Below are 27,323 nucleotides of genomic sequence, written 5' to 3' on the forward strand. Positions count from 1 at the left end.
TTCAATTTCACTACCTCTTGATGTCAGTTTCCGTAGCCAGCCAGGAACCCTAACATCTTTATCATAAGAAACCCAAGTTGATGTTAAAATCTACGTCGGCTACTACTATTTTCGTATGATGCATGAAGGACCACATTCTGGAGTCCTCAAGTAGGTAATAGTAATTTTCTGACAAAAAAAAAGTCTTCGCTATGCCTTTTGAAACTTGAACTTAGTCTCACTTTTCTTCCTAAAACAAAAATATCACCATACCACATAAGATCATCTCCAAAAAAGATGTCAAATATGCCAAGTATGATTAAAAGACATTTTAGTGTTCTCCAATGGATAAGCCATATATAATGTGGCATGTGAGTCATTTGACTCGTTGATTTCTAGCTGCCTTTTTTGACAACAAACAAAGAAGTAGTCAAATATATTTAATTTAATTTTTAATGCATGGATCCCATTAACAACCAATAGAATAAAAACTAAAACTAATTTTGATTATTTTGTAATAGTTAATGTAACTCTAGGCCCAATAAAATAATAAAATAAATATTTGACACATCCATTGGAAAATAAGAGAATTTAGCATTTCTATTCAGTTTACCACATCAGTCATCAAATAAAATTTTGACATACTATATTTGACATCTCATTTGAAGATGCTCTAAGCAATTTATTGGGTCTCACGATACCTTATCTGCAAAGTTGACACTTATTTGACAAAATAGACGAAATACCATCAAAGTGGACCAAAATCAAGTTTCAGAGTTTAGATTAAGTTTAACTTTCATGGGTATGGCAAAAAATAAGTTAAAGAGAAAAAGAGTAATGGTCTTTAGTAGACTTGGGCCTCCCCGGAGTTAAACTGTATGTATACGCCTGTATAATGAATCCTGACATGATCTTGTCCAAACTCAAAACATGATCTACCCAAACCCTAACCATGTCAAATTACAGGATAAGCCCAAACTGTTTACTTTCGTTAAGAATCAAAGATGCTGCTGCAGGGAAGTCTCGTAGTACTACACTGCTACTCTACTATAGTTTCTACTGTAACACTTCCATGAAACATGATCACTTGTTAGAATTCGTTTTCCCTGGCATGCATGCTGACTTGAAACAATAGGGTTAGGGAACTTTGGTAGGGCAAACCGCACCAAAAAAAATAAAAAAATCATCCGTATATAAGCCATATATTAAAAATAATAAAATAATAAAAACAAAAAACTTTATATACATCACAAGTCTTGCGCTTCAAGAATTATATATGATTCCCTGTAAGATGAAAAAATTCTAACTCGCAAGTAAATACAATACCCATAGAAAAAGAAAACCTAAATAGGATTATATTCTAATTCTATCATAATTGCTTGGTCAAAATGTACATTCTCTCTTAATAAACTCCCATAAAGCAAAAGCACCAAGCAAGCAAAACCAGTCACAAAGCATAAATAAAAGCAGATAAAGTAAAAGGGAAAAAGAGAAAAAGACATTAAAGTGAACACCAATAATCAGTAGATCCTTCTCCCTTTTACTTATGTAATCACACTTCACTTTACTCATCCTTGCTACTTTGCTTGAACTGCCAAATTTTTGTTGGGATGTATACCATCACCCAAGCTAAACCTAGCTAGCTAGCATCTCTCATGTCTCCTGTAACAACTCCTATGCCGTTTGCCCTGCTCATTTTCCTCACCCTTCCGTTTCTCAGCCACACAGCACCTCAAGCCAGCATCTGCAGAACTTCCTGTGGCAACATTCCCATCAACTACCCTTTTGGCATCGATGAAGGCTGTGGGAGCCCTTACTACAAAAACATCCTCGTATGCTCCGAATCCTCTAAACTCGAACTCCGAACACCTTCAGGAAGATACCCCGTTAAATCCATAAGCTACTCTGACCCTCACATCCTTCTCACCGATCCCTTCATGTGGAATTGCCTTGACGGTGACGCATTCCGAGTGACAAGGCCTTTTAGCCTCGACACCAGCACACATTTATCTCTCTCCCCTCAAAACGACTACCTTTTCTTTAATTGTAGTGAACAAAATGTGATCATTGAGCCAAAGCCTGTGTTTTGTGAGAGGTTTCCGGAGCGGTGTGACTCGTCATGTGACAGTTCTAGTTATCTTTGCAGGCACTTGCCTGAGTGTGCCTCGGCGTTGAGGACAAGTTCTTGCTGCTCTTACTATCCCAAAGCCACTGAGTCTCTGAGGTTAATGTTGAAGTACTGTGCTACTTATACTAGTGTGTATTGGAGAAACACTGGTGAAAACCAACCGGATGATCAAGTCCCCGAATATGGAATTCGCGTCGATTTTGATATTCCGGTGACCACCCGTTGCCTTCAGTGTCAGGACACATCTAAAGGAGGTGGGACATGTGGATTCGACACAAAAACACATAACTTCATGTGCTTGTGTGGCAGAGGAAATGTCACTACTTATTGTAAAGGTAATTCTTTGGTCTATTTAGCCTTGTGGTTAGAGTGAATAGCGTGATGGGAAGGAGTAGGCTAAGTTCAGGTTCAAAACCCTCCTATGTAACTAAAAAAGTTTTTGAGTCAGAACTTTGTATCAAACATTAATTTCCTTCTCATAATTTTTTTAATTACAATGATGCAGATCATAGCTTTTCTCAGCATAGGAGGAATGGAGTACTTGCAGGTGATTCACTTCTGAGATTTTGCACAAATAAAATTTCATAAATTCAAGTATAGCTTGGATGTTGTGTGCTTAACTATAAGTTGGATTTGTATTTTGTTAACGTTGCAGGGACGATTAGTGGAGTGACAGTTGCAGGCGCCTTTGGAGTTGGAGCTGGAATTTGGTACATGAAGAAAGTGAGAGCTAAAGCACCAGTAACATGTGGGGTTCAGAGCAATGAGAATAGGCTTTTCTAAAGACACTAACCAAAGTAAAACCATCCACTTTTCTTTACTTTTTCTAATTTTTTAATCGCTTTTTGCACATCGACATGCTTTCTATTGTCTCTTGATTCTTCTCTTGTTTATACAATATTGAGACAATAAATGATACCGTGTGAGTAATTTTTCTGTGTGAGCAATCTAGTGGTGTTGTATCATCTGTATTACTATTGAAATATCAACAATGCCGTACACTAACATTTTAACACTCAAATTCTTGATAAGAAAACCTCATACACTGCAAGAAAATTTGACAATAGCTACTTAATGCTTTTCATCGCTATTGTCACATTTTCTTGTAGCAATGTTAGTAGTCGTCTTACAAAAAAATTCTTGGATCCGAGACATATCATGCAACCTAATAATAAAAAAGTTCACTGATTCCTCACTCTATGTAGTGCCATCTCTAACATTGTGTAGGAACACCAATTGGATAGACTCACAACACAAACAAATTGTCTGTCAAGTTTGATAATAGAGATCCAAGAAGCTAATGTACGCACAGAGCTTCAATTACAGAAAACTTAAGAGGGTAGAACCAAAAATGGAAAAAAAAAAGGTTGGAAAATGGTCTATATAGCAAAGTAAATTAACATGCTTTGCCACCAATGCAGCCCAGAGGACCTGCATTTGAGGTTAAAGCAGGAACCATGGCTCCTGGAGAGACCTTAAACGATTGCATTCGAGAGTAAAGTGGATAGCAGCTTCCATACCCAGATTGAACAAAAAAAGCACCATTTTTGAACACATCCCCTGAAGATCTCCATTTCCAATTATTCCAACTGTCTCCAGCCTCTCTCTTTGTAACCTGTTTGGCAAAAGGAGTCTCAGGAGATATGAAGTAGTTCCCTTCACTGAAAATTGTTGGATTGGCGCTGCCTCCTATGGCATACATCTTCCACTCCTCATATAAATTGTTGGCCACATGCGCATACCCAAACCTAACCCTATTGTTTTCACAAAAAAAAAACAACGACGTAAGATAATCTGCATCAATACAGACTTCATTCAATTGTTAGGGATAATTAAACAATGTACTATATATACTGTTCAAGGAGAGGAGTGTATGCAACCCATTGCGGGTAAGTTATTGCGCTCACCTTGGCATCCTTTCAATAAGGCCAGCCCCAAAACGGTTGAAGGCTATTGTGACTCTCATATTTTTGTCTTCACTAAAATTGTCATTGTGACCAAGCATCATCACCTGAAATTAAAGCACAGCCTGGTTAGGTTACATTCGAAACATAACAACTAGCCTCAATTTAGTAGTATCCTCCATTGAACGTTGGACGAGGTCTCATGTATGAATTCCCTCGGGTATTGAAAATTACACAAAATACGAACCCACTAGATAAATTGTGCAATTAATTAACCCAAACCCAAATGCAATCAACTCAAGCAAAGAAAATAAAAGGCTCAATAATGAAAAATTAATTCATAACATCATAATTAACTTTTATGCTTACTTTGTCATGCTGAGAGAAATAGTTGTTTGTGATCGTGACGGCAGTGGAAGCATGGGTGACATCAAGGAGGCCATCTGTGCTACGAGCTAGGAAGCAATGGTCAATCCAAACGTGCGATGAAGCAAAGACAGATATGGCGTCTCCGTCGCTCCCTAGACGTTGCCCTACATGTGTAGGAGTGCTCCTAACATTCCCACCCTTCCCAGGCTTACAATCATGAATGCTTAATCCATGTATAATAACGTGGCTAACGCCCTGCCCCGTTATGCATGGTCCGTACGCAATTTCAACTTTAGCCCCTCTACCATCTATGGTCTTGAAACTATTCATAATGAGTTCATTTTTGAGCGTGATGACCATATCCTTGGCAAAAACGATCCATAATGGCTGCGTTTGGATCACCCCGTAACGGAGTGAGCCGGGTGCAGGGTTTACGGGGTCATCATCTGAGGTCGTGACTACATAAGTACCCCCGTATTTTCCTCCCAACGCGTCTTTGCCAAAGCCTACTGCGCAGTTGGCCAACGCGCGGTGGTTGGTGGCCCAATTGGACTTTGTGCGCCAACACGAGTCTACCACGTTCATGATGTTTTTGGGAGTGATTTTGGGGGTGGTGTAGTAGTCTGGGGAATAGGCTTGAAATGTTGGAGCAATACAAGTTAAGAAACATAAGAGCAATAATATGAGAGGGGCTAGGGAGGCCATGGTTTAATTATGAGTTGAATAAGAAAAGGAACTGAATTAGGAGGATATATAGAAAGAATCAGATAGAGTGATGATGAATGAGAAGATGGTGCACACGATTAGTTTATGAGTGCTTTCGCTTATGTTTTGGTACGTAAGATTTTTGGGTCTACACAAAACGTGGTTGCACGAGTTAAGGCTGGTTCACTTTCTATTTTATGTATCCCTTAGCTAGGGATTTATATTTCAGTGAAAGGTGAGGGGCACGTAAAAATTTCGGCGAGGTCTACTTCAATTTTTTATTTTTTATTTTTTATTTTTTTAAATTTCTTGATAGAATGATATATTTATACAAAAAAGTGGGGAGTTAATTTGAACTAATATAATTGGTCAGTTTGAATTTGTCATTCACAGAAGTCGTAAGGCTTCCACTTACAAGTGAGAGGACTATCACTAACCGTAATATTCATTTATTAAATAACCAAAGAGGCTTGTTAAGATTTATTAAATAACCAGAGAGGCCTATTAAGATTATAAATATAATAATCTCTTAAACTGTCAAGGAAAGTAAAATTTGATACTAGTATTGAAGAGTTGGATACATAGGATGGATATTGTGGGGATATATGCTATATTCTTTCTTTCTTTAAGGATATATACTATATTCAAGGAGAGAATAATTGAACCTTGTTAACTACATTGTAAAAAATGAAGAATTGGCATAGAGGAAGAGGAAAATGATAGAGAGAAACAAGAGAGATTCTAGAGAGAGAGAGTTTAGAGGGAGAAATATTATTTGTATTGATTGATTGAATGAAGGTTACACAACTGTTTTTATAAGAGAAAGCCTAACTACTCTAACCAAATATTAACCAACTTACTAAGCTAACTATATTTCTAAGTGTATTGCTGACTTGTATACTTAATACTCCCCCTCAATCTCAACTGGGGAAACCCAGTTTGAGATTGGAAGAACATTTGCAATCAATGCTATGAAACCAGAAAACAGAACACAAAGTTGAACCATCTGCAATCTTGCAATTCCACAGCAAAGTCTCAAATAGCAAACACTTAAATATGGACAAATGGACGCACTGCAGAGAAACTTCAAAACAATTGGAGATAGGGTTCAAGAGTTATGGAATTGATCATTGTGCAACTTCATTTGATGAGATGGCCAATCGGCTGAAATATAGGAGGACCACAGCCTATGTAGCGAGGGGTACAGAGTTCCCAAAACACAAGATTGCAGAGAAGATGGCTCGAGGAAAGAAATTGATGTCCAATAATCACGTCACATAGAACATCTTTACTCTAATTGCCTAATGAATTTTCAGGTGGTATAATATCTGGTTGTGACTGTTCTTTACCAAATCCAAGAACTGAAGCACCGTCTTCTTTTAACTGCACTGGTTTTTCATTTCTCTGCATAGTCTTGCATTGTCTTTTCCTTTCAACATGCACATCATTTGAATTCTCACCACGACAAACCAAACCCACAAAGTTCTGCTCACTGATAACACTTGTTGATAAAATGCACAGATGCTATATACTTGCTCATATAAAAATCCAATATTCCCATCCAAAACATCCAATATTCCACTGCCTCTCATAGGAGCTTCAATCAAAGAATAGCCTTTTATAAAATTGTAACACACCCTCAGGTTGGTAATAACAATTTCTTGCGTGATTACCCTTCGTGGGATTTACCGTCAACAACTTCATTTAACATTGGATTCGGCCTTTAAAAACAGAAAAATAACAAACTATAGTGTGGCATCAACCTTAACTATAGTATTACTCTTAACAATGGCTTTGCCCTTCATAATTCAACAACAGAAAATTCACATCTATGTAGGATTACCCTTTGTGGGATTTACCTACTCATATCACGGAATTACCCGTTGTGGTATTTACCATTAACAACTTCTTCTACCCTTCATGGGATTTACCTATTCACATCACGGAATTACCCTTCGTGGGATTTACTGTTAACAACTTCTTCAAACTTCATCGTATATCCAGACTTACTGTAGATTCATGCTAACAATTGAGTTGGTTAGACTCAACATTATAGGCTATAATAAAGAAAATATTGCACCATTCCTTCAATTAGCATTATAGAAACCCAGAATGCTCCAGTTAATGGGATGCATATGGAGGCAAGATCAAGGGACCCCTCTGCCGTTGATGGGGCATCAATATTAGTGTCAATGTCAAATGTGTCAAATGACTTGTCATTAGTTCCAGAACCTGCTAAAGCTGGTGACAAGCTGTAACAAAATGCAAAGATGACTTTTCTTCTTTCTGCCTGTCGAGGTTCAGATGACCATACTCTAGACATTGTGATGAAAGAGAGTATGGGTTGCAGAAAGATCAAACCCAATAAACTAGCGGAATATCAGTGAAGCAGAGAAAGAACTGGACACCACCATACAAATTGCATAATCTAGCAATGACCAATATTCTTGAATCCAAAAATCCCAAATATCACAAACATTGATCTTAATATGAAGAATCTTGAAAGCAAATATCACAAACAACTGGAAGAACCCAGAAAAGACGAACAAGCGGAGTGTAAATTCAATATACCACTCTTTGGCTATTAGCCTTACTAATTGACAAAATAGCTAACATTTTCTTACTGGAACATTTAATCAAACAGATTATGTGGACTGTGAAAACCAAAAATCAAGAACCTAATGAGAACTTCAATCTTGAGCCAAAGAACGCAGAGGAAGCAAACCAGAAACCTTGGCAAATTAATCTACCGACTAGCAACAACCATGGCTTTCCTTTCTCTTTCACACACACTGAGAAATCCAAGATTGAGCAAAATCCGAGTGAAAAATGGCGGTGGGTTTTTCTCTAAACTCCGCAGTTCGGCTTCGCTCGATGACCCACAAAGATGGTCTGGTCAGGCACTCATTGGTCTCCACAAAGAGGACGACCCAGAAGACGACTGAGTGGGAGAAGGCATCGGAGAGGAAGAGGTGCCGTCACAGAGGTAAAACACTAGAATCGAGCTACCGAAAAAGGTGCTCAAGACTGTTAGTATTAATGCAGAGATGAAGAACGGCGTGCTGAAGGTGGTTGTTCCAAAGGTGAAAGAAGAGGAGAGGGCTGACGTCTTCCATGTGAAGGTCAAGTAGTGGTGTCGTACTGGTCTCGTCGGCTTCATCTTGAAACCCAAAGGAAAAACACCAAAACTAAACACAAAACCCTCAATGGAAAAAATCCAGAGACCAAAAATAAGAACTACGAATATGGAAGCATAAACGATTAAATACGCGGAAATGATAGAAAGTAATGAGAGAAGAGGAATTGACCACCAAGATCCATGGCGTGAGCCTTGGTGGCTCTAATACCATGTTAGCTACATTGTAAAAGATGAAGAATTGGTACAGATGAAAAGGAAGATGATAGAGAGAAACAAGAGAGATTCTAGAGAGAGAGTTTAGAGAGAGAAATATGATTTGTATTGATTGATTGAATGAAGGTTACACAACTATTTTTATAAGAGAAAGCCTAACTACTCTAACCAAATACTAACCTACTTACTAAGCTAACTGTACTTCTAACTGTATTACTGACTTGTATACTTAATAAACCTAACTAATTAGCATTTGGAGTGGGCTACTTGGAGATTTTTGTTATAGGTATTAGTGTGGTGTATTATTTTGCGTGTTATAATAAGAATGATATGTGATGTATATCAAATGGTAGAGTAATCAGTGACGGATCCAAGATTTTAAACTCGGGGGTCCCAATTATAAAGGTCAAAAAATTTATAGACAAAAATAACTTTGAAAATTTAAATATAATACATTTCATTCAAAAATCAAATGTAAAACAATATTACAAATTATAAAATCATAATTCAGATGTCCATTACGAGGTTTCAACAACCGCCTCCCTCCCTATTCTCCCGAAGCCATGGCAGCTCCACCCCCAAATTTCACCAACCCATGACAGATCATATCCATCTTACTAACCTTATGAAGGAAATTTCACCCGTAAGAAAAATTACTAAGATGGTTGAAATAATTTGGGGAAATTTGGGCTTATGTACTGCCCTCACTAGACGATAGAGAAAGGTTGGAGGAGAAGTGGGTGGCACCGACGGATGAGACCATGGCAGAAGCAAGGAGGAGAGAGGTAGGAAGGGTCCCTATTTTCTTTCTTCTCCGTGCGCGGTCAGCTTCTCTGAGAAGAACACAGCCACTGCAACCTGCAACCTACAACCTGCACATACCTCATGCTCGAGTATGAGGGGTCATCGGAAAATTTATAGCAGTGATTTAGGATCGCCGACGGGTCCTGGGACCTCCCACGTCCCTATGTGGATCCTTCCTTAGAGTGAATGAAAGATCTTGTTGAAATGCACAAATAAGAGCAACAAAAATAAAGATTTGCAAATTTGAATTACAATATCTAATTTGCGCCCATGAGTTCGTCGTTTCTAAGAAAATGACTACGCACATCAAACTCACAAAAGTGCCATGATCAATAATGGGATTTTTCGACCAAATTATTCATTTTTTATAATTTTTAATTTAGGGCTTTAAGTTTTCGGGACGCTTTAGGTATTTTTATTTGTTTGATCCTTTTACTATTTGGACTCTTAAAAGTCTAGGGCTAAGAAACATTATAAAATATGACATTTAGGTGTTAGGTTTGTCCTCTTTCATTTACCATTCAGTAAATTTTGAGGTTTTCTCATTTTTTGTGGTGGAATCCAATTTACTTGTTCTCCAAGGCATATATTTGAACCAGCCACACCCCCTTAAAAAAAAAAAAAATCAGTAAAAGATCATAAATTAATTTTGTGATAAATTTCGAGAATAACTAAATCAAAGAAAAAACTAAATAAACAGTAAATGACAAAGCCCATGTCGATGCTTACTGGCAAGCTATCCATTATTCGAGTCCGCGCGCACAAGCAAACACACAAAAACTCATGACCTTACCCAAACCCCTTCCAAGTACAGACAGTTGTACTTTGAGAAAAACATACATAAATCATTAACTCAATTAGTACCATAGGGAAGCACACAGACACATATTCATACATATTGTGATGGTTTCTAAGCATAGTCGCAAAACCCTTTGTGGCAAGAAGTGCCTATCTTGCAACGGTTGGAGCACTTGCCACAGTTTTGATGGTCGGACATTGGTTTGACACAATTAGAGTTGCAGCACATCTCTGAACTGGTGCATCTCTGACCTCAAAAATTTCGTAGTTGAATGCGTCTGTCGTCACATCGGCACAAACATTGTTGCAACAATCTGGCCCTCGGCTACCTTTAGTGGCACTACAAGCACGAGGGTTTTGGCCACATCCTCCCCGACCCACCGGACTATTCGAGGCAAGGAACCGGCTTCTTGATGATCTCCTGGTGAATGCTGCATCTTCGTGGTTATTTGGTGTTGCAGAGAGAGTAATGGCTAAAGCCATGATCAGCATGGCTATCATAAACAAAACATTGAGAGAATATTTCATTATTTTAGTATGTCAGAATTGGTGTGTTTGTGTGTGTACAAATTGAAGAGAATATATATCAAAGTATATATGAATGCTTAGTGTGGATGTGAAGAAGCATTGCAGGGGCAGAGGAAGTATAAATAGAGAACCTGCTGCCCTAGGGTTTCATGATATTGATCAACGTGGGGATTCTTATTGCAGGTGTTTTTTTTTCTGTTTTTTTGCTGTCTACAATATTGCATGAGTTTGTATATTGGTTCTGTGCCATTTTGATTGGTTGGTCTAATTATTTAAAAGGGCCACAAAACGTCAATTCAGCATACAAAGTTGGGCTTCCAGAGAACATGTTGTACTGCATATAGGTGAATATGAACAAAATACATGCATGCAATAACATATATAATTACATATTTATCATTATTGGTAAGCAGGTTGGGCAAGCCGCTTATTAATTTTCTTGGCAAGCTCATGCTTATATATAATATGTATGTGTTTTTTTTTTGGGTAAAATAATATGTATGTGTTTTAATTGTGGTGATTACCAAGGCTGCAGAGCAAAAGTCTACAACTCGGATCCCCTAGCAATGAAAAATGGGTGATGTGATTTATACTTCATTTGTCAATTGCTTTTACGTTTGATGTTCACATTATAACAGAGTTATATCCAAGGTTTTCAAATTTTCTAAGCTATTGTAACTAATCTTGTAATCTCTCTTTTTGGTTTTTTGGCGGTGGCATTTGTGGAAATGTATCTTAATTTTTATCATTTGACACTAATTTCGGTAATTTTTATTCATGCACCAAAATACAACATACTTTTTTTATGTAAAGTAGGGCAGTACTATTCCAGAGCAATTTTTGAGAAAAAAAAAAAAAACATTCTGGTGCCACATACTTCTAGTTACGATTTCCACTCCACACTTGGTTGTAATAATGATTAAATTATTAAAAAGACTACCTTAGCAATGCTGTTAGCTAATAGAGAAGAAGTATTATTTGGACCGACTTTTAATATAAATAAATAAATATATTTATTTTATTTTTATTTTTTTTGTCAAAGGATCAATTTTATTAAATTCTAATAAAAACATTTACATCTTCTACAAGAATATTAAAAATAAATTCAGGATCATAAGCATCCCATAGGAACAAACCACCACGCGAGGTAGCATAGAAAGCCACTGCATGGGTAGCGAGGTTGCCACTCCGTTGAACATACATAAACTTCACCTCTCTAATATGAGATGCCAAATTCTGAATATAAAAAATGAAGCATTCCAAGTTTGCATCAATTGAGCATTCCCCATTTATCTTGTTGATCAGAGATAGAGTATTATACTCTATCTCTACCATCTCATAATGCATGTCCCTACACGTCACCAAAGCTGCACGAATATATATTTGGCATATGCTGTTTTAGCAAGTACTATATATTTTTTCCTTTATTTTTGGGCGAATATATTAATTCATTTTCTAACAGTTATATTCCCATTTCTTTGCAAAGAAAGTTGTCCCCGCACCAGGCGGCACTTGTTCCATTAATTGTCCCATTATATCTAGAGATAAATTTTTAATATGTTCGGAATACGAGACAGTACGTCATATGTTATTATATGAATGGAGATAAGTTTTTTTTTTCAAGTATATCTCCATTTGTATAAAAACACGTGACATATGTGCACGTGTTCCATGTACAAAAAAATAATAAAAATAAAAAATAAAAAAATCCTTCCATTTCCCCCCCCCTTCTTTTTTTTTTTTTTTTTTTTGTTTTTTAGCGACAATAGAAATTTCATTAATCAAAACAAGTTGATTACAACTCAACACAAACAGGGGACAACAAGCTAGCCCCTCATAAAGACAATCAACCATTACATTTTAGCACAAAAAGGTCAGACAGCAAGTCTGGCAGTTCCTCAAACCAAGATCGAAAACTCTCATAATGCAGAGGTTGATTAAGCCACATCAAGTTCAACATCTTATATTAACTTTTTTAAGAGCAGTTCCATCGTGGGCAATAACCCGATGGACTGGCTCTTAAACAGGGCCAGATAGCCCGAGCAATGAGGTCCAGCATGTGCTGGCAATTGAGCCTAAGCGAGCCCGAGGGAGAGGTCTAGCACGAGTAGCCGGCTCGAGAGCCCGAAGGCCAAGTGATGCAAGGCTGACGTTTGGGCGACATCAACCATGTGGTGGACGAGCCTCGATAGAGTCGAAGAGTGGCAATACCCTGATGAGGTGGCAGACAACTTGGACAACTCTTCGCGGAGGTCGATCTCGACGCCGGTGACACCGATATCCCGGAAATAGAGGACGAGCTTCTTGTTGACGCGAGAAGCGACCTTGGCGTCCCAGAAGGCTTGGGAGCGAGGTAAACGGTTGAGATTGGATCGGTAACGGGTGACGAACTCTTGCTCGGAGGAGGAGGCCATAGCTATGATTAAGGAGCTGTTGGGGCTCGTCACCTGTGCTGTGATTTTGCGGCATGAGAGCACCAAGCGGAGGACGTGGTGGTTTCGGGACATTGCAATTTGCAGAGAGTGATAGAAACAAAAAGAGACGGAATTGGGAGATATTCGATTATATTATGTTCAATTCTATTGAGTCATCATTGGGTGGTGTTTGGGTTTCTGTTTCACTTTTCTTAAAATAATTATTTTGTATTATTTTATAAATAAAAAATACTATTATTTTATTGCCTATTGTCAGGGCTATTCAGTGTAGGGGTGGAGATGTAAAAGGCAATTGCTGTTTATTAAGAGCAGTTACTGTTAACTAGGTGGATTAAATAGTGAATAGCCCTAGGGGGCCTTAGCAACGGTGGAGTTGCTCTAAAAAGAGAAAAAGACAAATAGAAAGTGTGAGAGGAAGAGAGGTGTTCAATCCCACATCGGCCAAAGGGCCAAAAGAAGAAGAGTTTAAATAGAATTACTCTACTCTAACTAATACCAAGGCCTTTTGTGATAAAATCCCACACCTGACGGATTGAGCAGGTGGTAATTACCAAGTTAGGAATAGTATCGATGCTGTTGGAGTGGGGCCCTTGGTCCGCCGACTTGAAAAATTCAACATGGTATCAGAGCTAAGGGATGGGCTCGTATAGCCATATGATTGGGTGGGTCCCTTTTGGCCCCGCACAATGGTAAGCCCCGACATGGCTCCATGTAGGCCAAGAGTGCCACGTGATTAGTGGGTCCCTATGTGATGGGTGAGTCTTGACTTGACTCCACGTGGTTGCCGATGTGTGAATCTCCACGTGTGACCCACACCAATAAGGTCTCACGTGCGGGGGTGTGTTGAATCCCACATCGGCCAGAGGGCCAAAAGAGTTTAAATAGAATTACCCCATCTAACTAATACCGAGGCCTTTTGTGATAAAACCCCATATCTGATGAATTGGGCAGGTGATAATTACCAAGTTGGGGACAATATCGGTGTTGCTGGAGTGGGAGCCTCAACCTGTGGACCTGAAAAATTCAACAAGAGGGAAGAAAAGAGAAATTGAAGGAAAGAGGATCATACTCCAAATCTTGCAAAACCATCCCAGTGCCACCCCTATAGCTATGTGCTTAGCCTTATCGTAGTACGGTAGTGGCTGCTTCATTTGCGGGGATAGAAGTAATAGATTAGATGATTAGATAATATGGATTCGTTATTTCATATGGCTTCGATCGATTTCCTTGTATATGATTACTTAGATTTCTTATAATCATGAAGCTCTTTCTTAAGGCCTTCCGCTCGAGGTGTATAAATAAAATGACTCTTTTGCTTTTAATGGTATTGATACCCTTTATACCCATATAATCGTCAAATTTTATCGTCCGACGTTATATAATAATGATGAGATTACACAATAAAATTGTTACTCCATTAACAACATTAACTTTTACCGCTGATTTTTTTTGTTATAATATATAAAGGCATTTTGACATAAGGACCTTATGAATTTATGACATTTAGTCCCACACACCGCAACCTTCACATGAAGGCTGTTACAATATAACATGCACTAAGTTTCATACTGATTCAATGTATGAAATACAAGACACGTAAGAATACACTGTAATCCTAAAAGTTTATTATCCAACATTACATAGTGATGACGAGATTGCATAATGATATTCTATTATTCAAACAATGTTGGTTTTTGTAGCGTGAACTTCTTGTTACTGTAAAGATGTAGGATATTATGAATGAACATCGTTAAATTACTAAATCATCATTATTCAGTTTTGTGCCTCCAACTTTTATGTTAAGGTTGTCACAACATTAATTATGTTAAGTTCAAAGTTTAAACTATGTTGGGTTTTAGGTCAAACTTATATTTTCCATTGTAAGAAACGTAAAATTACATTATAATCACCAAAACTTATTGATTTCCTCTTCAGTTCAATTAATGAATGTTCTTTTTAATAGAATTCTATTTGTATTAGTACAAATCCTAGGTCATCATTTGTAGGTAGAAGGCACCACTCAGAAACACATTTCCATCTTGGAAAACAGAATCTACATATATACCTAGCTTTACAAATTCTTTACTTTCTCTTTGTTTTGCATGAATTATTGTGGTTCTATATCTTGGTACTTTGCTTATATATATTATGGAAAAGATCCTTGCCGGATCTTTTTTCTAGGGATCCTAAGGATCTCATAATTGTGACCGTTCATTGTACATCGTGCGGTCATAAATCATTTCAAAATTTAAAATTTAAAATTAAATATAAATAGTACCTAACGAAAACTAACTGCATGATATATGATGAACAGTCACGATCACGAGATTTCTAGGATTCCCAAGAAAAGGATCCTGCTAGGATCCTTTTCCATATATTATGACATCTAGACTTAAAAGAACGGAAGAAGGGTCGAAAGCATATATATTTATATAGCTAGCCATATGCATAATTTATCTGTACTAGAAGTGACAAAAATCTGCTAATCGTACAAGTTCGACGTCAACTAATTAATCACTTGTCCGGGTCTAACAACCATGTTCTATACTAGTTATTAACATTGATGTCAACGAGACCGTTTAAGGTTTTGCAACGTAGGTTTATGTGTTAGATAAAGAGAGGGGACTTGGTAGGTAGACCATTTTGGTTGCACAAATACACAAATCCATAACCTTAACCTTCACCTATCTCAAGTATATTTTCACATATTAAGATTAACTTAAATTAATGATGATCACAAACTATTCTATGACTTGTAACAAAACAAATACATAAATCGCCGTTAAAATAACAATTAATAGCTTAACACATATATATTAACTTGTGATCATCCTTATTGATTGAGAGTAGAAGTATATTCACTGATATCTAAGCATAGCTGCACATCCCAAGCGCACATGATCTGCCTTTTTTGCAATGGTTGTCACAGCTGCCACAGTGTTTCTTATCAGACATTGGGTTCACAAGATGACCGTGGCAGCATATCTGTGAGTGATGGCTTTTCACCCCACACTGGCCACAGTGGAGATTGTCCGTCTTCAAATCCACACATTTCTTGTGGCAACAATGGGTCCCTCCTCGACAAACCTTAGGGTTGCTGTCGCAAGTCACGGCCCGACCCCGAGAAGCAAGGAAGCGGCTTATGCCTCTTAGAGAAGTCTTTTCTTGTTTAAAGGTTTCACTGTTTGAAACATTAATACTGTTGTCTTCCTCGCCGAAGAAGGATTCTTCGAATTCTTGGTCTGGTGTTGCCGAGAGAGTAATGGCCACCAAAGCCATTAGCATCGCTAGCTGAAACAAAACCTTGAGGGATTTCATGTGATCTATTTGTGATTGGAAAAGAAGAATATAGAGTATTTGATATATAGTTTGGATGGATAAGCATGCAGGGCTTGAACATGTATATATATGTAGGGGATGGTGCACGAGGGTTGATGTACAAAAGTCATCAACGCGGGGAATATTGCACGGTTGGTCTACTATTCAAAAAGGCCATTAGCAAAATGTCATAATTCAGTAAACAAATGTAGGCTTCCAGAAAAAATTGTAACTTGTATATATTATTTCAAAATTAATTAGGTGAATAGGAACAAGAAACATGCATACTAAACAGATAATATATAGGCAGATTGCCGAAGCTCCTAAGTCATTTCATTGGCCGTATAATTTCTAGTTTGGTTTATGCAGCATGCTCTAGGGGTATGTTGATTTTCATCCTTTGATTAAGAGTTTTCTGAAAATATGTGACAGTTTAAGTACTTATAAAACGTGACAATTCAATTACTACGATCTAATGGTATTCTTCTTTACTTGTAAGTGAGAGGTCTTAGGTTCGATTCTCGTCAAAAACGAATTTGAACCATGTTATTTCTTAGCCTACTTCCCCATTCTTAGTAGTTAGTATAGATACTACATAATGTCGTTTGTTAAAAAAAAACCGTGACAATTCAATTACATCGTAAAGAATGGTGAGTAATTAAGGAAAAATTGTACCATCCCTCACACACATAATTAATACTCTAATTAACATTCTTTAATAATATATAGTCATATCAGTATTAGAGAAAGCTTCAAGATTGTGCATCTAAACAAAACACCCTTGTGCTAGTATATTGACTAAGAAATTATTTAACAAAGGATTTAAAAAAATGTGACATTAGTGTTTAATTGAATATATTAAAAAAAAAAAAAAAAAAGCCTTTTTCTGTAACACTTCAAATGGTATTTTCTACCCCACACTTAGTTATAGTGCATTATACATATTCGATAGCGACTAGATAGCTATAGAGAATGTCGTTAGCAATTAAGAATCATTTTGACCAAACTAATTTTAATTTAATTTTTTGGGCATATGCTGTTTCAACTAGTTTTATTCGGGTTTCCCATTTTCTTGCAAAGAAAAAGTTGTCCCACCAACTGACTACTGTCTCATTGATCGATCATATCTTGCGCGGCGGTATAAACATGATCTCATCCAATTGGATGCCCTGCTGGCTTTTTCTTTACAAATTAAATTTCTTCTAGGTCACTTAGTTCTACGGTCTAGTGCAGTGGCGAAGCTATTGGGGGACCAAGGTCCTGGCCTTCCCTAAAATTTTTCAATTTGTAGTTTTTGTTTGTATACTTTTAGTTGGATACTCTGCATTCTTCGATTTATGTGCATTTGCTCCCAGCTTGCTTTATTGTGTTTCACTAATTGACAAAAGAAAATATGTTTTACAAGTATTGTTATGAAACTAAAGGCATATATCAACTAGCCTTCCTTAGTTGATTCACTATTTTGCATGGTAGAGTGTTGTTTTACAATAAACCTACGCATAAATAGAATAGAGGAAGAATTTGTGACAGCCCGTTCCGAAAATTTTAAAACGTACGCGTGAAAAGACGATTTTGCCCTTAGTGTGAATTTTCGTTGTGTGGTTGTTTTGAGCTTGGTGTGGCTGGTTTTGCACCACACACTTTCCCCTACACATTTCCTTCACCCTTTCCCTGTCCCTGCACCTGTCCCGTGCCCTTTCCCTTCCCCATTTCACTTCCATTTGTACGGACATACCCCAAAACCCTTGTAATCTTCACAGATCGAAGGAACAAAGTACATATTCATGCTCGTGAGGCCAGTAAAAGTTCAACCATACCCATTTTAGGTAAGGATACCTTCGTTTTCACGTCGAACTCGGGATACCCGATTTTTGTCACTGTTCATGCACACGTAAATTCTTATGTTTTTGGGAATTTCAAGCTTGTAGGAAGCTTGGTGAGGTCCTTAGGAGGTTCGGGGTGGTTCGTTTGAAGGTTTTGGACGTCGGGATCGTGAGTTTTGAGGTTGGCGGGGGTATTTTCCCGTCGAGATTCCGTGGATTTTAGCACTTGAAAGTGGTATGATTTTGTTCCTCTCGTTGTAAGCTTCATTTTGGTACCAATTTTGTGAAATTTGGTTGAAAAACGAAGAAGATAGGACGATTTGAAATTTTCACGATTTTCCGACGCCGGTGACGGTGCCGGAGCCTCGCCGGAGAAGACGACGGAATATTCCGTCAGTTTGGAGGAATATTCCTAATGCCGTTGACGGAATCCGTTAAAGTTAACGGAATATTCCTGACGGCGTTAACTGACGCCGTCAGCGTGCCTGCGCGTGCGACGGTGAAAATTTTTTCTAAAAATATGGGGATGTTCCTGAGGTTGAGTAGATCACATTGGTGTATTCATACACCCCATTTGAGCATTGTATGAGAAGTTATTTCTTAAGGTTGGTTATGTGCTTTAAAATTAACGTTTTTATAGTTGTTTCGCATATAGGTGATACCTATCCCGAGGACGAACGTGGTCACTCGAGGCAGGGGGGTTACGACCCTTCCACATACCAGTGAGTGAGCTTTTGGTTTTCCGTATATACCTATATACTTATATTTTTTTCCCAGAAAGTGATATGAAACGTTTATTCCTTTATATGCCATGCATTGTGTTGCCGTTTGTTTATGCATATTTAGTTGCATATAAATATATATGTTTGGTGCTGCGGACGCACAGGTAAGTGCCAGGTGAGTTATGATTTATGTTTACGTTCAGTAGTGCTTTGAGATGCATAGAGAGCTCATAACATGCACCCCCGGTGTTAGTGCTCCCGCCCAGAGTTGGGCACAGTCCTTCACGTGATGTTCACCTCCCGCACCACACGCTCATCTTGGATCCAAGTTAGGTGCACAATCCTGTCGTACATACCACTTTAGGTGGTTCCGACTCGTAGGTGACCCGCGATTATTCGTCCAGCCTTCACGTGATCGTAGCACTTGAGCGTACTTATATTACACCCAGGCTTGTCGTACAGACACTTTAGGTGGTTCCGACTCGTGTGCAGGTCTAGCTAGTGAGATGGAGATTTGAGCTCTAGATCCAGCCGTACAGGTCACGTTAGGTGACTCCGGCTGACAGATCATATGGCATTGATGTGATATTACCTGAGCACTTGCATTTTACTTTGAGGTTTTGGCATAACATATTTTCCAAGCATGATTGATATATATGTATATTATATTTTCTGGGAAGTATACAGGTTTTACGGCGAGGGGTTAGAACTTATTTATTAAATGATTTTTGAAAAGCTTTGTTTTTGCCCACTCACGCTTTTGTTTTGCGCCCCTCCAGGTTCTAGTTGGCTAGCACGTTTGGTGGCTTCCCTGAGGATTTTCCCCGGCATATATGACAGACTACCACCAGTGTAGGACCACCTTCGGGTGTGCTTTTGTAGTGTCGTTTTCTCCCGGACTGCTTTAGGTCGTCGTGCTCTGAACTTGGTGTTTACACTTACGCTTGCACATGTTTGTTATTATTTTGTGTAGAGCTGGTTTTTATTTATTCGTATTATTATTTTATTAGCTTCCGCACTGTGCACATAGTTACGTCACTTCCACGTGACGGCCAGCATGCCCTGATCTCAATCGGGGTGTGTCAAATTTATCTAGAAAATAATTTTCATAGCTACAATTTTGAGCCATAATTATTAATTTTTCTTCAACTTCATTATAAGAACTTATAAACAAGTTCGTTGTTTACGATACAATTATCTCCAAAAAAAAAAAAAATATGGTGATTTCTTTACTCTCTTTTGATTAAAAATTTTCATTCCACTATAAAAAATGAGCATTTTTCTCCCATTATTTATATTATTATTTTTTCAATTTCTTTCATAGGGCTTACAGGCCCCTCCTAGCTTCAATTTTTGACTCCGCCATTGGTCTAGTGGTATTCCTCTTCACTTGTGAGAAGTCTTATATTTGATTCTCACCAAAGGCGAATTTGAACTAAATTATTGTTAGGCTATTATGAGGCTAAACCCATCCCCTCTCGTTTATCATAGATAATATTATTTGTTCAAAAAATAAATAAATTTCCTTCTAGCATACGTACATTACCAAACTAATCAAATTGAACTGTGAAGATGATCTCCACATAAGAACTTAATTAAATAGAAGATAATATTTCCCCTGAGCGAGAAAGAGACCCACTTCATAATAACCTCTAAAATCAAGAATAAAATTAAAATCTAATTTTAGTCCCTTAATACATTAATCACCTCATTTTATTTTATTTAATTTTGATGATTTAATTATTTCTCTTTTTCTTCCTAATTTTAACGTATTAATTATATTTCATCATAATTTTCATTTTCATTTCATTCATCGTAATATATTTAGTTAACTAATTTTTGTCATACAATATATTTTGATATACTTTGTCTTCTTCATTTAGGTATAGTAAATTCATTATAATACATTTCGAGTGCATACATTTAGATACACACATTTCGGTACTACATTAATTCAATATAATACATTTCAGTGCATACATTTCGGTGCATACATTTCGGTACACACATTTAGGTACATTAATTTATTATAATACATTTCGGTACATATATTTAGGTATATTAATTCAATATATTACATTTCAATACTAATATTTCAGTACATAAATTTTAGGTACATTAATTGAGTTTTCAAGTTTGAAGAATGTTAAATAAATTTTGGTCAAAAAATCATGTATATTAATTAATTTAAATATTTAATGGAAAACATTAAACAAAATACACATTAATTTGAATTAAGGACACATCAAGGTACTATAGTCAATATGTAATCTTACATCAGGTTTTTATTAAATTTCAATCTTCTGTAAGGATTAAAGTTGAAAAACCTCTTTTTTTAAAACAATAACTTGGAGTACAAGCTAGAATATTTCTTAACATAAAAGAATTATACAGCACACAAGAACAAGGAAACAATCCTAACCCTAAGAGGAAATATAGAATCCAGGATGGATCCTCCTTCTCTTACAAATGATTTATTCCTTAATTACATTATAATAAAAGAAAAATCAAATTATAAAAAATAATTAATTGTTTAAGTCCCTCAAATGGTAACTTAAAGAATTTCATGCATAGCTGCACATCCCATAGACGCATGAACTGCCTTTCTTGCATTTGTTGTTGCAGCTTCCACAGTTTTTCTTGTCAGACCTAGGGTTTACACACTTGCCCTTGCAGCATGTCTCCCCGTACTTGCATTTCTTCCCACACGTGCCACAGTTTACTCTGTCTGTGTTCGTATCCACACATTTCTTCTTGCAGCAATCTGGCCCTGCGCTGCCCGATGCCCGACAAACCCTAGGGTATTTGTCGCATGTAGTCACAGTGGCCCGAGAGGCAAGCAAGCGGCTTCTTCCCCTAAGAGAAGTGGTTTTATCTGATTGCATGCTTTTGGTTGCATCATCTGTATCTTTGATTTCCTCGTCCAAAAAGGATTCTTCTTGGTCCGTAGTTGCAGAGAGAGTAATGGCTAAAGCCATTACCATGGAAAGAACAAGCAAAACCTTGAAGGCTTTCATGATGTTTTGGTTGCGTAGTTGGGTGTATTGTATATATAAAAGGAGAGATTTTTGAAGGGAGAGAAGATGGTGAAACAAAGTACATATGTATGAATGTTTTGGATGGAGAAACATATAGGGTTGGAGAAATATTTATAGAGGAGAATGAAAAGGGGTTATGGGTGGTATTAATTTGTAGAGTGTTCATCTACTTTATGGGTTGTCTAAATCAAAGGGCTACGAAGCGTTTAAGTAAACAAAGTTAGGTTTCGAAAGAAATAATGTACTCCAAATTAATTAGGTGGATATGAACTTATGAATAAGAAGATACAAATTTACTTGATGATAAAGTAGGCAGGTTAGGCTGTGGTTAGGCGGTGGCGTTCTCCTTATTTGCTTGGGTTAATCACACTCATGCATGCATAATATTGCATATATGTTGGTACTTACGTGAGCTCTAGCCCGCCTTCTTGTTATTTCAAGGGTCCAAGAAACCAAAGATAGTCCATTTTCCAAAGGGGGAAACCGTTACAGAAGCACGTTGAGCCTCTATGTTAACCTTTTTCCTACTTTAGTATACTTTTGGAATGTCATAATTGACCATTGACCAATATATATAAGTGAAGAAACTTCGAGGAGGGTGACTACCCGAAGACTTCAATACCATCCAATTCGATTTCGTTAGCATAGATTTGGTTCTGGGAATAACATTTTAAACACATGATAACTACAAGTTTTATTTAAAAACACAGCAATAGTCAACTAGAGAAAAAAAAAGGGATGTATATTCTTACACATCTCATTTTCCCTCTCACTCCTTCAAATTTTAATTTTTTAAATAAAATTTTAAAATGTGTGTGAGATAAAATTGGATGTGTGAATATCCCAACCTTACTTCAATACATTGAAGCACTGCAGACACTGAAGTCAGAACAGTGCACCTACGAACATGGCTTCAACATTGGTAAAAAGGTTAATTAAGAAATGTAAGGCTGGTTAATGGCTTAAACATTTTAAAAAGAAATCTTTGGCACTACGCTGTTTTAAAAAGTTTTATCAAAAAACTTTGCTCCTTTTTCCCATTTCCTTGCAAAGAAATGTTCCCGTGCAACTATATATAGATGAACTCGTCGCGCTATCTGTTAAAAGTGTAAATCCAATATCGATAAATTAGTTAAGAAATTTTGCATGCATGAATCTATAACGAGTTGGGGATCCACTCTATTGCCAAATATTATAGGTGAAATTTAACTACGTCAAATATTTAAAGAGAGAGATCATTGATCTACTTCTAATTACATTGATATCATCTTAACTTACCCACTTATTGTTAGGTGTTGGATTTTATCACAAAATCCTATAGTGTTATTAGAAGTAGAACCATACACTTATAATTTCACAATGTGAAACTTATATTCAATATGTCCCCTCACGTGGGACCACCACATAATGGGCCACACGTGCAACCAATCCCACGTCAGACATTAGCGTAGAAACATAATGTTACATTAATAATTAACTCGGCCACAACACAGACAATGTTATATTAAACTTGGTAATTAGGGCATGGCACGAACCCACATGACCTACAATAAAACCTGATCTGATATCATGCCAGACAAAGAGACGGGTCACTGACCATACTAACATTGTTCTAACTTAACCAACTATTACTAGATGTTGAATTTTATGACAAAAGAGCTTCGATGTTGTTATAAGTGAAACCATACACTTATATGTTATTTTATTTTCTTAGTTTCCCAATATGAGAATTATATTCAGCAAACTCTTTTAATCACCCTACTCCCAATTAATTTAACTGGAACTTCAATTATCCATATCTGGGGCACGAATATGGACATGATATGATTCAAATTTTAAGATGTCCAAATGGCGTTTTCTTGCAAGGGTAATACTAGAGAGACTAAATTTGGAGACTAAATTTGCAAACTAAATAATGTGTCACAAATAAAAATAAGCGCGTTTGTCAACGCGTAAGTAATAAACTAATCATAACCTTCCATGTCCTTTAATTTCCGAAATTTATTCTCTATATTTAGTTTCCCTACTATTACCATTTTCTTGCAAACTAAATTTCCTATACATACAATATCAAACTGAAAGTTAATCTTAACTAAAACAAATATGATCTTTTCATCAATTAATAAAGAAAGCTTGTATAAAATAAAATATGTACGCTTAAAATTAAAAGATAAAACAATAGGTACTAAAAGGAAATTTGAATGGAAGTTAACAAAGGTGGTGCTTTAGCATTACAACAAAGTCTGAGTGGTAATGCACATATTTGTGTGCAGGGAGAGGCAAACAGATTTCTAATTGAATGTTAAAGATCTAGATCATGTATACAAGCACGGTAATGCACAAATGACTTAAAAGGCAGAGACTGAGTAATCGTTATATACGATTAACCGGAATATCTAATTGCAAGCTTAACATAAATAAAATAAAAGTTAATATTTTATTCATTATTCTTAAGAATTTTTACATTAATAATAAAATAAATAACCAACAAGTAACTGGCCAAGCAAGCACATCAAAATGTGATGACTAGCTAGCCCTTATTATCCTTGCACACATACATAAATTCATATAGCCTTATTTTATCTTCGCAATGTCGACCGAATATAAGTTCATTATCTGCTGATCAGTAATTAATCTTCGATCACGCATAACTGCACATCCCATACGCACATGAACTGCCTTTCTTGCACTTATTGTTGCAGCCGCCACAGTTTTTCCTGTCAGACCTTGGATTCACACACTTGCCTTTGCAGCATATCTCTGCGTACTTGCATTTTTTCCCACACTTACCACAGTTTACTCTGTCTGTGTTCGTGTTCACACATTTCTTCTTGCAACAATCTGGCCCTCCGCTGCCCGAGACCCGACAAACGCTAGGTTTTTTGTCGCATGTCATCACCGCCGCCCTAGAAGCAAGGAAGCGGCTTGTTCCCCTCAGAGAAGTGCTTTTTTCTAATTGGCTTTTGGTTTCATCATTTGGATCATTGTTTTCCTCTTCGAAGAATGATTCTTCTTGGCCTGGGATTGCAGATAGAGTGCTAATGGTTAAAGTCAGTAGCATGGCAAGAGCAAGCAAAACCTTGAAGGCTTTCATGATGCAAGTTTAATTTGTTGGTGAAGCAGAGAGATCTCAAAAGGGAAAAGTTGATGAAGGAACGTATATGATGTTTTTTTGGATGGATAAGCATATGGATTTGCAGAAGTATTTATAGAGAAAAATTTATCGTGGGGGCTAGTTGATAGAGGTCAACGAGTTCGATATCATTTGAAAACCAGGGTTGCATGTATTAGTTAAATTGTATAATTTGAGAGTATTCATGATGTCCTTAATGCGTTGGTCTAATTCAAATGGCTACAAACAAACAAAACGTTTTAAGTAAACAAAGTTAGGCTTCCAAAGAAACATTATACTCGAAATTAGGTCAGTATGAACTTATACATGAACGAAGAAAGGAAACTAAGTCGCTGAGTTTGCTCATAGACTGACGGTTAATTCATCACACTCATGATGAATCATTAGATTTATAATTTGCTTGGGTTATTCATCAGACTCATGCATGTATGTATGTTGGCAATTACATGCGAGCTCAAGCGCCCGCCTTATGGTTTCTCAAGGGTCCAAGAAACCAAAATTAGTCCATTCTCCAAACCGGGAAACCGTTACAGAAGCACTTCCACTTGTGGAGCCTTATATATTGACTTTTTATTTTTATTTTTTATTCTGTTGATACTTCTCGAATCATATAAGCAATGGGTAATGTTAGGGAGATCATCTATTTATATTAGATATTGTAAATCATATGACATGGTTGTTAGTGGTTAAATCATAAGAAGTTTCAAGGAAGGTTGTTAGTGGTTAAATCATAAGAAGTTTCAAGGAAGGTGACCATAGGGGCCTGTTAGATTAGAATTCTTAACTCTGGATTTTTTTTCGTAGTTACTATTTCTTGTATATAGCAAGTAGTAACCAATTGTAATTAGTATAAGATTCAATAAAAAAAAAATCGTTATAGACTATATATTGTATTGTACTATTATGCATCGATCAAAATAAGAAGTCACCAACCAATTTATTTCCATAGATTTGGCTCTCGCAAAAATATAAGTATATGCAAATTTTTAATGACTATATATATACACGTGTGTGTGACTTCATTATATGATAGGGCAATGTTTACTTTGTTTTGTGCAGTTGTCCTTAATTATTTTCCTAAAATTACAATAAATGTAACTTGCAAAAATTTGCTCCTTTAATCCACTTTTAGAGTTTTGCCTATATGTGATTAATTTGAACTAAATCTTACAAGATAAAATTCCAAACTACTATGGGTCAGTGATTCTAAATCTCAAAGGATCAAGGACTAGCAAATGATGAAACGAAACGTGTCAGATTAATTTGTTTGACATTAATTCAGAATAGTACTAGTAAAACACAATTCCCAATCTAGATATACGAAAGATTGCTCATGGACTAGTATGCGTGGGACAGTGAACATTACATGGACACACACATCAGAATTTTGGCGAAAAATGTATAGATAATTGGTAAAGGTCTTAGAATAATATAATTCTTCAAGTTCATTGCATTTTTTATCAACTATTTAATGGGTAAAAATTTCAGAGGATATATATATATAACATATACTATAAGATCCCTTTTCTTTGTTGGTTACATAAGATTGTTATGTAAGCTGTCATAATGTGACAGGATAAATGTATAGCAGTAATATACTGTGAACTAATCATGCATAATGGCACATCCCATAAACACAGAAGTCTCCCTTCTTGCACTTCTGATTGCACCCACCACAATGTTTCTTGTCAAACGATGCATTGACGCACTTACCCCTGCAACAAATCTCAGTGTACTTGCATCTGTAGCCGCAAATCCCACAGTTGTACCGATCAGTCTTCACGTCAACACATTTCTTCTTGCAGCAGTCTGGCCCCAGGCTGTTCTTCGCACGACAAATCCTGGGAAAGTTGTCGCAAGTATAACTGGGCAGTGGCATATTTTTATGATGATTATAAAGAAAACGGCTCACTCGTCTTAAAGAAGTAGTTGCTTCTGCTTCATCTGGTGTTTGAGGCAATATAGTTGCTTCTGCTACAGTACTAGTCTGCATTTCCACGTCTTCGATATGATCATCGTGGAAATTTGCAGCTCCAACAATGGCCATTGCTGCTAGGAGAGTAAAGATGGTGTTAATCAACTTCATGGCCATGACTAAATAATATCTGAAAGTTACGAAATATTTGTATGGAAAGATGTTTTTGAAGAAGAAGAGTGTATACTTATTGTAGGGTGTCATTGGAATGTGTGGGTTTTATAGAAACACTGGGGAAGGAGAGAGTTGACAAATGGAAACTGGATGTACAAGTCTTGCTTTATTTGTGTGGCTTAAAATGATGATGGTCTA

General features: G+C 36.9%; 5 protein-coding genes across 6 annotated transcripts; 1 reads left to right on the forward strand and 4 right to left on the reverse strand.

Annotated features, from left to right (window-relative positions):
* The first annotated feature begins 1,547 nt into the window (after positions 1–1,547).
* LOC137729298 (uncharacterized) lies at positions 1,548–3,626 on the forward strand. 2 transcript variants are annotated; one of them, XM_068468192.1, is made up of 4 exons: positions 1,548–2,442; positions 2,613–2,654; positions 2,763–2,904; positions 3,529–3,626. In XM_068468192.1, the coding sequence occupies exons 1-3, from the start codon at positions 1,635–1,637 to the stop codon at positions 2,888–2,890; spliced, it is 978 nt and encodes a 325-aa protein (XP_068324293.1). In that variant the 5' UTR covers positions 1,548–1,634; the 3' UTR covers positions 2,891–2,904; positions 3,529–3,626. The 2 variants fall into 2 exon arrangements, with proteins under 2 accessions (XP_068324293.1, XP_068324292.1); XM_068468191.1 differs by lacking the exon at positions 3,529–3,626 and having other exon boundaries at positions 1,549–2,442; positions 2,763–3,048.
* Positions 3,504–5,085, reverse strand: LOC137729297 (putative pectate lyase 2). Its single transcript, XM_068468190.1, has 3 exons — positions 4,381–5,085; positions 4,015–4,118; positions 3,504–3,861 (listed from the first exon to the last, which is right to left on the reverse strand). Exons 1-3 carry the CDS (start codon positions 5,083–5,085, stop codon positions 3,504–3,506), a joined length of 1,167 nt encoding a protein of 388 aa, XP_068324291.1.
* Positions 5,086–21,429: 16,344 nt separating this feature from the next.
* Positions 21,430–21,843, reverse strand: LOC137728624 (stigma-specific STIG1-like protein 2). The gene has a single exon (XM_068467354.1). The coding sequence runs from the start codon at positions 21,841–21,843 to the stop codon at positions 21,430–21,432; it is 414 nt and encodes a 137-aa protein (XP_068323455.1).
* Positions 21,844–24,393: 2,550 nt separating this feature from the next.
* Positions 24,394–25,061, reverse strand: LOC137727418 (stigma-specific STIG1-like protein 1). The gene has a single exon (XM_068466282.1). It carries the CDS (start codon positions 24,995–24,997, stop codon positions 24,545–24,547), a length of 453 nt encoding a protein of 150 aa, XP_068322383.1. The 5' UTR covers positions 24,998–25,061; the 3' UTR covers positions 24,394–24,544.
* A 1,584-nt stretch (positions 25,062–26,645) lies between these two features.
* Positions 26,646–27,128, reverse strand: LOC137727718 (stigma-specific STIG1-like protein 3). The gene has a single exon (XM_068466537.1). The coding sequence runs from the start codon at positions 27,126–27,128 to the stop codon at positions 26,646–26,648; it is 483 nt and encodes a 160-aa protein (XP_068322638.1).
* Positions 27,129–27,323: the final 195 nt, after the last annotated feature.

This window comes from Pyrus communis, chromosome 3, assembly GCF_963583255.1.
Source record: "Pyrus communis chromosome 3, drPyrComm1.1, whole genome shotgun sequence".
Classification (NCBI taxonomy): Eukaryota; Viridiplantae; Streptophyta; class Magnoliopsida; order Rosales; family Rosaceae; genus Pyrus; species Pyrus communis.